This window comes from Aplysia californica, unplaced genomic scaffold, assembly GCF_000002075.1.
Source record: "Aplysia californica isolate F4 #8 unplaced genomic scaffold, AplCal3.0 scaffold01124, whole genome shotgun sequence".
Classification (NCBI taxonomy): domain Eukaryota; kingdom Metazoa; phylum Mollusca; class Gastropoda; order Aplysiida; family Aplysiidae; genus Aplysia; species Aplysia californica.
The window spans coordinates 19,884-37,114 of NW_004798394.1; the positions used below are offsets into that span (position 1 = coordinate 19,884).

Genomic DNA, 17,231 nt, shown 5'->3' on the forward strand with positions numbered 1-17,231 from the left:
TTTGGTGTCAATAGAACTAGTGAATGCCACTGTGACTGAATCTTACTCGATTAATCTTGCGATTTAACGGAGCATGCGCAGAAATCCCCACAGGCCAGAACACGGAACTTGCACAAAAATCCCCACGGACCAGAAGCCGCAGGCTAATTGAATGAATTCGTTCCCCGAAACATGCCCAGAAATAGCTACTGGCCAGTAGCGCCAGGCTAATCGACCAAATTCGTTCGAGTAGCAAAACGCTAGCCACCCCAGATCGGGCAACTAGCCAGTCCGTAAAATTAAAGGAATTCTAGTAGATCGTTTAATTTAACTTGCTATCAAATACCTGTCAGCCTCTTCACAACAAGAGTTCTGAGTAGGGTGGATGCATCATTTAGACAGGAAAAGCAAAGAAATATTGATTGTCTCTCACACGGAAAACCAGAGGAAAGGATCATCATTAAAAATTTTCTCTGTAAACAGTCGGAGCAATTATATGTGCTAACTTTGCAGTATATACACTACATATTTAACAGTGTGCAGTAAAGATAAAAAGCAACAAGCCAAAATCAAACTGGCATGGCTTGAATAAACACAAAAAATTAACTTTCACCTAAAGGGCTGGGTTTCAGAATATTTTTGATGTGGAGGAGAGGGAGGGTGGAGGTGGTGCAATTCAATAAGCACATCAACATTTCTCATGTAAAATAAAATAACAAATAAAATTATATTATGCACTGAGTAATACATCAAAAGGCAAATAATTTACAGCAGGTTTGACTTTCAGAAAGCAGAAAGCAATTGCTGAATATAAAAACCATCAACCGTTCTTTAAAAGATTCTTATACAAAAATACATTAGTAATTATGACAGTTACAAGGGCAGGATGGGTAAACAAAACAAGAGGCAAATTACAAAAATGAAAGAACATAGCACTGTCAGTAAGTAACACACTATTTTAAATGAAAAATGTGTTCACTGATGTCCCATTGCCTGCAAAATATCCATAAAATTAGAAAATCATAACAGCAGTACTGAAAGCAGCAGCACCGAGATAGCTCCCGCTACTAAAATGTAAAGAAGACTTTTCCAAATTTCTTTACAGCAATCAGCGCAACCAACAAGTTTACCCTGCAAGGAGTCAGCTAGGACATTTCCACACACTGTCCCACATGAATTTCTCTTCGTCACAGTTATTTTAACTTTTTATAGACAGTGCCTCAAAATGAAGAAGAATAAGAGTACTCTGGCCTACCCCAGCCAGCCCCCCCCCCCCCCCCACCAGACCCTAATTTTGAAGTTGCACCACTAAACCTGAAGAACATTTAATTCTGAACATTTTCCCAATGAAAAGTAATAAATGCCACCCACAACAGTTGAGCTATTTAGTACTAAACAACAGAGACCTACTAATAAGCAAATTCGTTTGGATTCAGGGTGGCTACAATCCCCTCCTGGAAAAAGTTGAAGTTGAAGGACATGACTAATGAAGAAGAGGAAAAACCATTTACTGCTATAACACTAGCGCACAACCTTTTGTCCTCGCGTACCAAGATGCAGATGGGGTACATCGGTACTACACCTGTATCTTGATAAAAACATCACACTCATCATGAAATTTCCAGCACATCGAGGAAATTCAACGTGATGAACAGATGATTGCATGTTCACCAAAAAAGGAATTAGAATTGGAACTGAAAACATTAGATGTAGCACATTCATCCTTCGAATTCTCATCATGGCATCAGCACTTAAAACAGCACTCATGTCAGGTCTACTCGACATTTTTCAAAAGAAAGTAAATTATAACTTTCACAAGTGTGCATGTCTAAAAAGAGATCATTCCTACAACATTTTTGTTGCTATATCACACTATCGCCGATCGGCATCTCGAGGGGCAAAGTGTTAAACATTCAGCCCACAATCCAATGACACCACAAAGGACACAACAGGAGCTTTTACACAATATATTTGAAAAGAAAAGACTCAAAACAAAAATGCTGGGGAAAGTCATGGCATTCTCATCAACATATCTATCTTGACGACATGTGAAAGGAAGGCATAACTTGTGTAGATAAACAGAAGGTTGTAGAACAAAAACTTTGGCACCCCCAAAAATGTGGAAAAGGAACAAACATTAAGTAAAGGTATGCATCATTATATCAACAATTGCAGTTTTGCACTAAATTACAGAGGAAGAATCAGAGTGCCCAACAGCATATCTTAAAATCAAATTTGATATAATATATTTAAAAAATATCAGCACCAAATTCAAATTATGCACCTGTCTGGCATAGATTTATGAACTGTAGCACATCATGAATAATTTAAGTAAAGCAGCAAAGCTTTGAATCACATTATTTTAAAATAAACAACAAGATTTTAACAATAAAATCAAGAGTAAACTTAAATAAATTTAATGAAATGCAAATGATAATAAATCTTTTGGAATCTTCTTTTCTCTATATCTTCCAGAGTATTATAGTACCATAATAATAATAGATAGTACAATGTTGCACCTTAACTCTTTTTCTCTGTGTAGCCTCAGTGTACATAACTTCCTTAGGATGTACATAGTTGCAGACCACATTCCCTTCATAATCATAATGCATGCCTCAGCTTGCTTCCCACCAATGCCAAAATGCTGGTCTGAGAAACACGGCAGCCAACACCGTCCTGTGAGGGTGGAAAATGAAGCACAAAAATTTGCAACGGTCATTGAGAATGTGGCATATACAGTGCTTTCTAGTATAATGATGCTGTAAGGGCCACTTGTCCAAGCCAATCATCTGGTATGAACAGCCACTTCCCACTTCTTCCCACTTCCCTCTTTGCACCTTTTTTTATGTTATAATGGCAATGTCAGAGACATCCACCTATCTCAGACAACCACTTTCCTCCTCAACAATGGATCTCCGTCTTGCACAACTTGGTCTGTAGTTATCTTCACGCAGAATATGTGTCAAGATGCATAAGTGAGGCATCATGGTGAAATCAGGCGCTCGTCAAAATGAGATCAAGGAAATCAGCATTTTTATGCCAATGGGCGGGGATCAAGGGCTGGTGAAGGGCCTCATTTAAAAGATGAGAAACACCCAAGCGTCTCATATAGCTTCTCCCAGTCTAGCCAACTGCACCTACTCGTGGTGATCCCTGTCTGCACTGACGTGGCTCTGGCAAATGGCGAATCGTTGGCGCCAACAAACCAACCCCCCTTTGCCAGGAGGGGTAAAATCAACAGGCTGGGAGTAGGTGTGACCCCACAAGGTGCGGAGGGCAGAACCCACTGGCGCGTGGTAGACGCTATGCCCCCCACAAACACACTCTCACTCTCCATTGAGTGAGTGTCCTCTTCTACTACCCTCACCTACTTCTTCTATACACTCCCTGTGGTTGGCTTGTGCTCTACCTTTGGCCCTGTGCATCTTCATGGATTCTCCTGGCCCCTGCAAGGATGAACACACCACTGGGTGGGATAGGCCTCGGGGACATGGCATGCCCAAACATGGACGTCTACGTACCGACACAAAGGATCCAGGACGTGACAAGCCGCTCGTCTGTGTGATTTTGGCTAAACAACGCTGCCAGGGTCAGACCAGATTAAGTTGACCCCCCAAAGCCCGCCAGGAGACAGCGGTGGCGGGGAATGGACCACAGTGGATCGTGCCTTGACCACATGTAAAATGGAAGCCAGTCCCTGCTCAGTGCGTTGCCCCACTTCTGTGAGAGACTAAACTTGTAGCTCAGAAAACCCAATGCCAGATGCAACGGACTGCTGGTAGATCACAGACCTGGGTGGGAAGAAAAGCCACAGGCTCCCCAGCAAATATGGCAAAGTATGCCAATGGGCAATTTTTTTCCAATTTTCTTTTTTTGGCTCAACACCTTTTATGTCCATTTAAAAATACATTTTTGAGTGAATTTTACTGAAAAAGATTGACTAAATGCACAAAAATGGTAAAATTTTCAGTTTCAAGGACTCTCAGACTATAGAAGTTACCAAAATTTTGCAGCCATTTTCTCCCTAATTTTACTTCCGAAACCAGACGACCTTGACTTTCAATTGCAAATGTTTCGATTTCTATTCAACTCGGATGGATATTTTTTTTCACCAAAAGGAGGGCAAATTAACAGGCTTTAAGACAATACCAATAACCCTATAAGCCCAAAAATAGACGAGCGCCTGATTCCACCACGTCATGACATATTGTATATATGTGAGGTAGCGTGGTGGAATCAGGCTCTCTTCAATTTTTGGGCATGTAGAGTTATTGGTATCATCTTAAAGCTTGTTCACTTGTCTTTATTTAGATGAAAAAAATATCCATTTGTCTTGAATACAATTCAAGATATTTGCGAATGAAGGAGGAGGGGTTACCTGTTTTCAGAGGTAAAATTAGTGAGAAATGGCCGCAAAAGATTAGTTATTTCCTTAGCTTAAGAGTCGGTGGTAACAGAAATTGTAAATTTTTTGTGCTTTTAATCAACGTTTTTCAGAAAAAATCCACACAGAAATAGTTCCTTAATGGGCATGAAAGGTGTCGAGTCAAAAAACAAAGATTTGATAAAAATTCACAAACCTGAGGAAAAATGCAAGTTTCTTCACTTTGATTGTTTTGACGAGAGCCTGATTCCACCACGCTGCCTCACATATACTCAAACAGAGGCACAGGTGTTTCTCTTTACAGTCAGTGACAAGATGTACAACTTTTAAACACCTGGTTTGGGCTGGAGATAATTTATAATTATCATACTTAGAGCATCCACAACTTTTATATCTGTCAATACATACATTTGGACTTCTGTCTGACAGGAAACTCAAGTTGAGAGAAAAATGAAATACAAAAATTAATTAAACTACTGCAAGAGTTTCTGGATCTAAAAGATAAAATACTTGTATCTGCAAATGTGACAAGTTCAGCCTGTAGCAATGACTAGACAATTGCCTCAGACTTGGTGTTTGGTCATTGCATCCCACCAAAACCTTGCATGCTATGGGACGTCTTCTGGGCGGAAACATCTGAAACAACAAGAAAGAGAAAAATTAGAGAAAAAAAAAAGTAAATGTTTTTAAGCCCCCATCAACACAATTTAGATCATTAAGGAGGCAGGCTTCCGTCCCTATCTGTCAGGGTCAACCCTGGCTGAGGGGGATACATCCAAGCAGAAAGGCCGATATAATCGATAAAAATGTTCCCCCACTCGAGAATCGAACTCGGGTCTCCGGCGTGCCACAGCGAAGCACTTAACTGCTACACAACAGACGCCAGTGACAAGAAAGTGAAAAACATTGAAATCTGAATACTGCTCAACATAAACATTATTTTTTTAGCCTCTTTCTCTTCAGTCTTCACATTCAGATTTTCCCTTATGTAAATGAAACTTGCATCTGCGACAGGTTATATTAAATTTTCTGCTGTTATACAATTACTACTACTACTACTACCCTTTTGAATATTCAGTTTACCAGCTATGAGTATGATAAGTCTTTTCTATAAAAAAAAAGTCTATCACGTCTTCTTAATCACCCAGAAAGTATCTGTGTTCTTGGTGCGCTCCAACAGTGCATTTATCTTTTTTCTCATTTCTTCTCATGGTTTTCCATACAATAAATCAGTCATGCAAAACTCATAACTTAAAACTTTTAAAGAGAATTCAACAAATCTCTCATCAAAACACCAGCAGAAAATATGCAGCGTTATCTTCTTTAAGTGCATAAACTTGAATAAAAATCGGAAAACAAGATAGGTTTTTTTTTGGGGGGGTATTTATTGGTAAGAGTTTTACGGTGTTCGCAACTGCATAAGGTCATATGAGCACGCGGGACACATAAAACTTTTTCAGTTGGTAGGAAATTTAGAGGTTTGCCCGGGTGGCGGCCAAAGCCTACTCTTATCGGTTTTGGACTATCAAGGGATCTTTCATGAGCGCAACTTGCAGACGGGGCCTCCAAGATTTTTAGCCCTTGCCTGAGAAGGCTAGGTGTAGATCTTTCCTACCATAAGATAAGGGGTGAGGCTGAAAGACGGCAGTAAGAAGGAGCCCGGGAGTAGCAGAGGAAAGGCTGCAGAAAGAGTCATAAGCTCAGAGGAGGGGGCAAAGGAAGTGAGGGGGTGGGGGCAGTAGGTGGACGTGAAAGCAGACGATAAAACATTGTAGGAGAGCAGGAAAGGAGGTGAAAGGAGAAAATTTAGAGAATAAATTTTCCGTCGCTATCCGGATTCGAACCCGGGACCTATAGAATCAGAGGCGAACACCTTAACCTCTAGGCCACAAGAGCCCCAAAAGATCAGTGTAAATTATAATCTATTTTGTCTGTCTGAAGGTATAACAAGTAATTCAACACAAACATGTCACTCAGAAAGTAGGGCATGAGACTCAGAGGGAAAGAGAAGGAAGAGGAGGGGAGAAGGAGGGGAGGAGGAGGATCACATAATTTCTTTAGGAGGAGAAAAGGAGTAGGAGGAGACAGAGAAAGAAACCGAACGGAAATAATGCAGATAAGAAAATTGAATTTCTTCCAGCTTCACCAAACTAGCCACTAACCTGGATGCCCGCCCGGCCACATGGAGGAGCGAGAAGGCATGGGGTCACTCCACTGCATCTGTATAGGCCGGTGACCCGTGTACAGCTCTGGAGGCTCCAGGAGATGGGTGCCCATCCCACCAGACACACCATGAGAGCTTGGCGGGGGCCACGTGCTCGAGTTCTGCAGAGCACAGGAGGAAAAAGAACTTTAACTTTGCGTACGGTCGAAGAAATTTTCACTCTCACAAAACTCTCCTTTTAACATAGAGCGGGTTGAATGAACAAGTTTATCATGTCTTTTTCTTAACAACCAAAATACATTGGAGGGTGGTTTGAGTTGGAAAGCCCAAAACAAATAGCACGATCACACTTTCCATTTAACCAGACCATCAACCAAAATGCTGCAACGTTTCAAAGACACAGACCTGAATATGGTGGCTATATTGGCTTCTGATTTGCACAAGCAGCTATGGGCATTCAGTTTTCCTCATTGGACGTTCACATAACAACAGGAAGTACAGTGGCGGAAATCTTTACATGCACTGGCTTCCTATAGTGATAGTGCTGTGACTAGAGAAACAGAAAGGAAGCACAGCAATATATACAGACTGGAACATCTCCTCAGCATTCCTTTGATTGATTAAAACGTAATTTGGGTATACATGGAAGAACAATGTTAAATCAGCTCATTCCAATACCATATACAAACTATGTGCTCACCAAGAGTGGTAACATTAGTGAGATTCTCATTGTCATATATACTGACCAGCCAGGAATAAGCAAGGAATGTCCCCAAAAGGACAGGGAAGGCTTCATCTAGTCATTCCTTTTCAGATCAGAAGCCCTGAATGTTCATTCCCTTTGAAACACTTAAACTATAACTATTTTTCTTTCCTCTGAATCATTACAGACCCTTAGAAACAAGTTTCAGGTACAATACAGAGCAGAGAAAAAAACTCACTTTTGCTTGTCCAGGCTGTCCACTCTCACCCTCTTCATCACTGCTGCCATCCCTGTTTGTAAAAGCATACAACTATTTGCTTAGTTAAATTCATGAAATAACAATCTTACAAAAGCAACACACAAGAAAGAGACAGAACTAAAAGAGAAGCACTGCAAGAAATAGTAGAACCAAACATTTATAGATCAATGACAGATGTCTGTCAATTACATTAGAACCACTATCCCTAAATGAGACCATTACCCATTCCTTAACTACAGTATAAACACCAAAAAAAATCAATCGACAAAGAAAATCAAACATTATAGTGAACATGTCCTCCCCCACCCCCCTAAAAAAAAATATTTTTTTTTTACTGTAACTACATTGTAATAAAGGCAGATGAACTGTCAGAAACCTTCATAAACAATACTCTGGTACAAGAGAGTGAGCACATAGCCTTACTTTGCTCCAATAGCTTGGGATAGGTCTTTCCCAACTGCGAAGAATTGATCCTCTGTAGACGAGTCATCACTGAGGTCACTACAGTCTTGAAGGCCTGACCAGCTCGAGGCATCCACAGCACTCCTGTGCACAACGGAGATAAACGCACAGCACAAACTGAACCTCAATTCTTACAAAAGAAAATATCAATATTTTCTTAAAATATGCAGATTGTTAAATCTGCCTTAAGCACTTAAGTTAGAATTGCAAAGAAAATGAGTCCAACTGATTCATAAGATTCAATGAAAAATAAATACCACCAAACCCACTACAACATGGCAAATAGAACGGCAAACAGTAAATTTCAGGTGCTTCCGAACACTTCTCCTCATTCCTGCAAGAGCAATAATTATAATTATCAATAACATATCTGAACAAGTAGGCCAATATACCTAAAATTGGTAAAGCTTTATGCTTATTAATAAATAATTTGGGATAATAATGATGATCACAAAACCTGGGATAGTAGGTAAGACAATTGCCCACAAGTATCCTTTAACACTTTGTCATCATATTTGGGGGGAAAATCCAAAGAAACTGGGCGATAAACAATGCCAATCAGTGAGATGAGGCGGCAGGCAAAGTGTTAATCCTGGCCTTTTGCTGTTCAGACATTAAGATATTTTAAAGTAAGTTTATATCTTGGTTCAGAATTATGACATTATATGATGTATGAAGTCCATTTCAAAAGTTTCCCACATTTAGAATAGAAAAAAAACTATCTGGGAAAATAATATGAAATTTGGCACAACATACATTTATCTTAAATTCTATTCAATGTAACCATGGTTGTTATCAATGCACTTTTCAATTTGCTGCAACCAATCATCAAATGCAGCGATGAATCTAAACAACTTTGTCTTGATTTTGATGTAAAAAGTATTCATCTGTCGTTAATAGAAGTTGAGAACTGTGTGGTAGGAGTGGGGGTCGTTTAGCTTCAGAGCAAAAAGACCTTCTTTCACCTGTCCCTACCTAGCATTTTCACAGTGGTCATGACAACAAGCTGTGTCAGGTTGTTCAGAAGGCATCTCACCATCCATGACTGCTATCAGTCTTAAAATAAACTTTCATCCATTTCCTTACTGTCTGAACAACAGGGGCATATTCTCCTAAGGCAGTCAGAAGGACTTCCCATGTTTCTAAGGCAGACTTACCCAGGCAAACAGAACATTTTATTACTCAAATGTCATATCTTGAAAAGGATTCTTTAATATTTTGAATCTGTGTTTTGCCTGCCATTGTGCTCTAGATGACATTACAAGGTGATGTGTTATTCAGTGGTTATTCAATATTTTCAAGCAAAACTTTACGGGAAATTTCTAAATTGGTTGATATGCATAAATGCCAAGTTTCATAGTCAAACTTAAAGCAACACATATTTCATGGACAAGAGAAACTTATCAATGAAATTAATCTCGTACAATCAAGATATACTCTACTTACTAAAAAAACAAATGTATTTTATTTGAGAACATAAGACTTGACTACTTTTCCCAAATCAGTTCATAACCTCTTACAACATGATATTTAATTGAACGGCACCTGTCCAATAGAGGAATGACTGACAACAACAACACCTAACAGCATCAATGCAGCTGTTACACAGTTACTCACCCTGCAGACATGGGAGAGAGACCCCCGTACATAGGCCAGGTGCCATGCTGCCCCGCCCCGGCATCTAAACTCCCGCCCAGCCTTGAACCACCAAGACCGGCAGGACCACCCCTCCACTGCAATGGCGACAGCATGTTTGACCTCATGCCCCCAAGACCCCCTACCCCCAGGGTGTTGGCGTGGTGGGCCCGGAAAGGCGAGGGCGGGTCATGTCGGAAGTAGCTGGGGCTGGGCAGATCGCGCACCCCGTGGCCCGGGGAGGGCGTGTCCCTCATGTATCCTGGCACAGGGGACGGAGGCAGCGACTCATAGCCACCCGTGCGCTGGCCGGTGGCGGAGAAGATCTGGACGGAAGGGAGGCTGGCTCGGTGGTGCAACAGCTGGTGGGGCCATGCGTTCCTGCCCACAGCAGAGAGGTCCAGGCAGCCTTCAGACCTCCTGTGTACCTGTGGAATAGGGCAGTAAAGGGACCATTTGTAGCTCTTGTGGTCGTTGCTTTCAAATTATTATCCTGAAATTCATAAAATTTGGGAGGGGCTTTCTACTTCTAAAAAAAGTACAGAAAATGTTTTCGGCCTACACTATATCATAGTATATGAAAACTTCCTTCCAAATCTGCAAAGTACTACCATTTTAATATATCACATATATGTTTGTGTGTGTATCAGTAAAAGTTGCTAACAAACCACAATACTAATCACTTGTTCTGACAACGAAAGGCAACAACAATATTACTTCCATTAATTTATGAATGAGCTCAACCAAAACAATAGAATTCATAGTAGCGCCATGAAGTAAGTTTTTAACCGTATATGTGTCACGAAGCAGTGGAGTCAGGTGTCTTCAATTTCTGGGCCTGTGGAGTTATTGATATTATCTTAAAGCTTAGTTATTTGTCTTGATTTTGATGTAAAAAGTACTCATCTGTCGTGAATAGAAGTTGAAATATGTGTGGTTGGTAGAAGGAGGTGGGGATCGCTTGGTGCCAGAGCAAAAATTAGCGAGAAAATGGCCGCTTAAGTTTGGTGACTTCTTATGCTTGAGAGTCCTTTGAAACAGCACATTTACACTATTTGTCTTTGATCCACAGTTTTCAGTTAAATCTACACAAAAAGTGTGTTCTTAAATGGTCAAAAAAGGTGCTTAGTCTAAAAAAGACAATTTCTAAAAAATTGCCTACTGGCTAAAAAAATGTCGGTTTCTTTGATTTCATTATTTTGACGAGCGCCTCATTTCATCACGATGCCTCATATATAAAATTTATTAAGTGCACAAAAATGAATAATTAACTGAGATTCCTTCCAAGACAAAAAGACTGAGAGAGGGAGGAGAAAAACTGATATTATTGCACACTATGTCACGCAGAAACAGGAAGGTCTCTCTTCGGGTACATGGAAAAACCCAACCCCAAAGACCCTTCGAATCTCTTATGTAGAGTCGATCAGACTTTGATCTTCAGAGCCCGCACAGGACACTTACACACCAACAAGCACATAAACAGAATTAACCCCATGTGGGAACCCCATTGCAGACACTGTGACTATCACGAGGAGACCACTGAACATCTTCTCCTTCACTACCAAAACCTGGCAGTTCTTCGACGCAGGCTCCTACACACACCTAGAGACTTACAAAGCCTGCTATACTCTGGCGCTGACCATATGACAAGGAAATGTGGTTACTTGAGGGAGGCATTGCGCTGCCAAGAGCGAAAAGCTCGCAGCTAAAGGGATTTGTTTGTTTTAGTAGAGGTTTTACGGCGTTCGCAACTGCATAAGGTCATATGAGTGCCAGAAGAGTAGAGGTGTTACAAGAGAGTAACAAACATAAAAAAGAAGGAGGGGGAGATAAGGACGATAGACGTTTGATAGGAAAGAAGAAGCAAACCACACCGGAACATCCGCCAACCACCCACCTAAAGGGATTTGAAAACAACAATAACAACGAGCCCAGTGTCACTAAAAATACTCACCTGCGTTTTAACATGCGAGATCTCATCCAGCTGTGTGTCTGAGGCAGGACTGGCCACGCGGTAAATCTGTGGCACGGTCAGCTGCAGGGGGTCCTGTGGCGGCACCTCCGGAATGACCTGCATGGGTGAGCCGGGACAGCAGCCTACACCGGACAGTAGGTTGATCACACTCTCCAGCTCTTCCTCTGTGGCCAGCTGTGACTTGGCCCCTGATTCGTGGAACGGGACGGAGAAAGTTAGGCTTTAGGTTTTTAAAAAAAATGTAGATTTCTTTACAACACTATTTAGATCAGTTAGGAGGCTTGGGTTCAGACCTTGCCTGTCAGGGCCAACCGCTGAGAGGTATACATCATTTCAGCAGAAAGACAGAGACCCACAATAACAATCTTTCCCCACTCAGGAATCGATTTTGAGTCTCCTGCACGTGATATACATGGAAGCTTTTAACCACTACATCACAGATGTTGGTGGTAGGAGGGAGTGTGTACTTAATTACTTACAAATTGTAATATTTGTAATTGTATAATTTATTATGCTCCCATCGACACAATTTAAATAATTTCTGAGGTGGGCTTCTTGGATTCTCTCTGTAAGGGCCGACACGGATACAACAAAAGGATAGGGGAAAATAGGAACCAACCAGCGCCCCGCTACCCCGCTACCCCTCTCCCCCAATCCTAACACCTTGTTTGCTTAGACAAACAAATGTACAGAAAGGTAGAGTGCATGTTCCATATTCTCATAGTGGTTGAAAGTTGAAGAATGCCAACTCCAATCGTGTTCTCCTCCAACACCTTTTTCACTCCCCCCCCCCCATACACACACAAAATTCCGTAAACACTTCTCTTGTTTGTATTCAAGGAAAAATATTCTGACTCCTCTTTACCTTAGAGTAAGAAGCATATTGAAACCTTTGCTGCTGAAACTACTATAACTGCTGAAATGAAGATGAAAAAAATTTCAATCTTCCAAAGAGCCCCCACCTCCCTCACAAAGAAAAGAAATTTGAAATCAAAGCTCTTACCATTAGCATTTGTGGCTGCATCTCCTCCAACAGATCTGCAAGAGAGGAGGTCACCCGAGAGCTCTGAGCCACCATAAAATCCAGAGGAAAACTGAGGATTCCCACTCCCCCCAGAAAGGGCACCGCACCTGTCCTCTTCAACACTGCCAGCAGTAACGGAGACGGTGGGAATACCCTCACGAGGAGGAACATCTGGGTTGCCCGTTTTTGGTTCTTCTACATCTACGTAAAAAGAGCTCTTTCTCTCATCTGGTGGAGTTTTGCGTTCAAACAAGGACATGATTCGGAAGCCAGACCTCGCTGGACTTTTACTAGAGTCTGTGCGTGACTTCCTGGTCTTTGGGCTGCCCCAGGGAGTGTTGGGAAGACTGGAGTTTGATTTGCTGGGTGAGTCTAGACCATCGGCCAGACCCAGCTTCAAGACAAGTTTTGTGACCTCCCCTGCTGCTGGATCCTCCCCCTTGAGGCAGAGCAGAGAGTGGACCAGATCCACCATCTTGTTGTGACACAGAGCAAAATACTGTTTCTTCAGCTTGGCAAACAGAAGCGAGATATGACACAGGGTCTGGGGACACAGGGCAATTAGAGCAACTTAATGATTAATGTCATTGGAGAAAGGATTTGATGAGAACAAGATGCAAAAACATTAAATGAAAATGAGATAGACAATTCACAAAGAAAAAAAGATTCTTCCCACTTCACTAGATCTACAAAAAACAATCCATTCACCAAGACTAAAGTTTGTCATGTTTGTAGAGAGGAGGATGAACACAAGACTGACTGCTTGTACAGAAGCAATGTTGAAATTGAAATTAAAACAAGTCACCTGTGTCCATTATCATTACATTTTTAGACAGAATACATCTTCATGTCTTGCTGCTGATTTTTCTCTGAACTTCAGTATAAAATTCTCACCTGTCCATAAACATGAGAATCCTCAGGATGCTGCCTATTTGAAGTTTGCAGACTGCTGATCATGAGCTCCATTTCCTTAAGAAGAGTAGCACTGGACTTGGACATGGCACTCATATACACGTCCCTGAGGCGACAGCTCAAGGTGTCAGCAACACACTTGTATGGTGTGTTATGTAGAGCCTGAGCCAGACTTTGTGTTAACAGCGTGCCCGCACTATCCATGTGACTGAGAGCACTTTGCAGTTCTAAGATACCTTGGTAACAGCCTTGCAGGAGAATATGAGAAGAGGGTTGGTCTGGGTCTTGGGCCTGCCAAGATGTGACCCTCACTTGGGAAGAACTGGATTCTGTATACATGCCTGTACTTGAATGTACAGTCGACATCACTAATTGGCAGTTTTTAGTGGGACTGATGGTAATGCTTTTTCCTCCTCTTTTCTTTTCTAGATTTCCTTTTCAGCTTCGTCGTTTTTCAGTTCTGCAAAATTTATCCTGGTGGGTTCAGGATACCACTCAAAGTGCTCAACTCATAATGAAATATTAGTATAAGATGGACAAGAAGACTGATGTAGAAGACCAACCGTTTTACTTTTCAGGAAAAACAAAAGAGGTCCCCTTTCATTTCACTTTCTTCACTTTGACAAATAACATGCCAAACAAAATAATGCAAACCCTGGTGTCTTGACAACTTCTTTAACGAAAACAATTCAATATTTGTTAGCCCAATAACCTAATTAACACCAGGGTTTGCTGGTAGTATTTTCAGAGTTTAGCGCTGGCAGCTGACCCTCAATACTTGTGGGGACACATTTCACAGCGATGAACAGTTGTCATTTTCCTGAAAAATATAAAATATTAAAATGAAACCAAATTATTCAACACATTACAGAGTCATCCACAGCATACGCTTTCACTACTTTCAGTTTAATTTTAGTTTAAATTCCAGCACAAACTTACTGTAAATTTGTTGCGTTTTGGACTTGTAGTTTGTTTTACAGGGTCAACAGTTTCAAGCCAGCAGTAGACAGAAAATTTAACAGAGAAAACAGCAATGTCCCCATACATCTGTCAGCCACAAAATTTAGTCTGGTCTTGTCAACTTGACAATATTTCGGTTTATATGTTGGTATACTAGTTTTGTCACACCATTCACAAAACAAAGAGCACAGATTCGAACAACAGTGGAGGCCGCTTAAACTGAAATCTGCAGGATCACTGGTTTTTCTTAGGCTTAGCAGGGTTTTTGGCTCAGAGAGGTTGCTCAAAAAGAAAAAAAAGACGAAGGACTTTATTTTATTTTGGTTTACCGAGGTTTCCGATAACCATGTTCATCTTTAACGTAATGGACTCCACTGTAGATGTAGAGTCTAAATCCACAAGTTTGCACAAAAAAGAGGGGAAAATATCAATAGTTTCCATCCATACATTCAGTCTAAAGGTATTCCCGTCCATTTATTAATACCTTCTAATAGCTGGGGCCTGAAGTAGCAGAACATTATGATTAGGAGACATGTTAAAATTTAAATGAAAGATCTAGATCAAGGCCCGATTAAATTATCATTACGGAGTGTCTACGTACACAGTAACCAGGCACTTGGTCTCAGTATCTACGTACATGGTAACCGGGCACCTAGTCTAACCCAGACTCAGTATCTACGTACACGGTAACCGGGCTCCTACTCTCAGTATCTTCTATGTACACAGTAACCGAAATGAAAATAAATCAATATTTGACCTGTGCTGTCACTGGCTGAAACAAAAAAAGAAAGTCATACAAGCGTCTTGTCGGGCTCGCCATCGTGACCAGTCAGTGAACCTGCGCGTGTGCATCACATTGTGAGTACCGGTAGAGGCCACCAAAGTTCATTCAAAGTCTGTGAGCTGCGAAGTATAGGGCTCCACAATGGGAGGATTATTGATTTTTTAAAAAAAGTACAGTCGGGGGGGAGGGGTGGGGATGAAGGCAACACAGGATGACAAAGACTGAACTTGGAGTTCTGAACTGCCCGGTTACCCTGTACCTGACACTGAGACTACATGCCCAGTTGCCGGTTACCGTGTAGGTAGATATTGAGGCTACATGCCCGGTAACCGTGTGTACATGACACTGAGACTACGTGCCTGGTTGCCGGTTACCATCATGTACGTAGACACTGAGGCAAGGTGCCCGGTTACCGTGTACGTAGACTGTCGTAGACACTTCGTTATCATTATGTAGGTCTACACAAACACTTACAGAAAGGAAGAGGTTAGCCGTACTGGCGATTTTGTAGTTTCGTTCGTTAAAGTCAAGAGCAGGGGGGTTTCAGGGTCAGGGGGGAATAAAAAATATGGAGGTGGGAGGGGGGGCATGCCCCCTGAATTTTATCCTAATTTGATGTTTTGCAGTTAGGTTGCATCCCTGCTCTTTGTGTAGCCTATTTCAAATAGTATTTGGTCATCAAGACTTCTGGATTTCTTCTCTGGATGTAATGTAAACAAATGGATTGTGGACTTTAACGAACGGAACTACAAGATCACCGCCGTACTTACGTTAATGACAAGCTATAGGACTATAGGCCTAGACTCTAGATCTAGAATCTAGCTGAAGTTGAGGAAGATTGAAACCATCAACCAGCCAGTCAATGTGAATGATCTCGGAAAATTCAGTTGTCAGAAATCAAAATCAAGACTATTTTAAAGTCTAAAGTTAAAGACTAAAAACTAAGACTAAGACTAGAATCTAAGTCTAAGACTAAGACTAAGACACTTCACTAAGACTAAGTTACTAAGACTAAGACCTAAAGTAAAGTGTAGTCTAAATCTAGAACCTAAAAAGCAAAATATGTTTCTTACTAGAGTCTAGATCTAGAACTAGTTTCCAATCCACCTCTAGGTCTAGGGATATGTAAATATTGGGTGGACACTCGGAATAACTATGACCAGTAATCTGACGTTGGATTCGTTTCTTCAACATTTCCCTGAAGTGGGCAGTGAGGGCAGGAGAGACAGTCAACAAAATAACTGACCACAAAAATGGTGTGTAAACAGAACCCAACCCGCTATTTAGTCTATGGATTTCTCCATTCATACAACTGTTGTGTACCAATATTATAGTTACACAAGTTTAGGGGTGCTCCTGACATAAAACAGTTAGTGAATATTTTCGGGGGAGGCAATATCAATAACATAATATTTTAGATAGAAAACCTATTATTTCATCAACCACGCTGGGAATTTTATAGAGATTGCAGAGTGGTTGATGTGACGGATGTAGGTTTTTATGGCACTGTTCATTAAGTTATGGGACAAATAACATCCCTGAACCCGGAGATATCGATTTCTTTGAAATGCAGGATTAAATCGTAGCTGGAAATCCTGCCAGAGCTTGGTTAAATTTTCAAATTATAATTAACGTATTTTAAAAATCAGTTCTCGTTGCTTTTGTGTGGCCTCTTTGCTTATTTTCTGGGGTACTGTTGTCATAATGTGTTTTTTGCCATGTATTTTAATGCTTAAACTAACTTTAATTTATTATTAAATACAACTCACAAGACAGATAATACGCTTATGAGGAAAGTTTTATTGATCCCAAGAGAAGAAATTGACACTATCATTTCCACAGTTTCAAGGACGCCCCCCCCCCCCCACACACACACACACACACATACACACACACATAGGCACACACACACACTTTTCTCTATCTCTCTCTATCTGTTCTCTCTCTCTCTCTCTCTCTCTCTCTCTCTCTCTCTCTCTCTCTCTCTCTC

The 17,231-nt window shown here is 41.1% G+C and overlaps 1 protein-coding gene across 1 annotated transcript; it reads right to left on the minus strand.

The window, feature by feature from the left end:
- Window positions 1-4,565: 4,565 nt before the first annotated feature.
- LOC101863313 lies at window positions 4,566-16,490 on the minus strand. Its single transcript, XM_005111795.3, has 9 exons — window positions 16,315-16,490; window positions 13,480-14,317; window positions 12,565-13,129; window positions 11,541-11,749; window positions 9,569-10,014; window positions 7,913-8,035; window positions 7,469-7,520; window positions 6,526-6,688; window positions 4,566-4,999 (listed from the first exon to the last, which is right to left on the minus strand). The coding sequence occupies exons 2-9, from the start codon at window positions 13,861-13,863 to the stop codon at window positions 4,944-4,946; spliced, it is 1,998 nt and encodes a 665-aa protein (XP_005111852.1). The 5' UTR covers window positions 13,864-14,317; window positions 16,315-16,490; the 3' UTR covers window positions 4,566-4,943.
- Window positions 16,491-17,231: the final 741 nt, after the last annotated feature.

Coding starts and splice junctions, on each gene's coding strand:
- LOC101863313 (XM_005111795.3), bottom strand. CDS start 13,863: ATGTCGACTGTACATTCAAGTACAGGCATGTATACAGAATCCAGTTCT. Junction 7,521..7,912: donor TCCCAAGCTATTGGAGCAAA/GTAAGGCTATGT, acceptor TTTTACAAACAG/GGATGGCAGCAGTGATGAAG. Junction 6,689..7,468: donor GACAGCCTGGACAAGCAAAA/GTGAGTTTTTTT, acceptor TGTGCTCTGCAG/AACTCGAGCACGTGGCCCCC.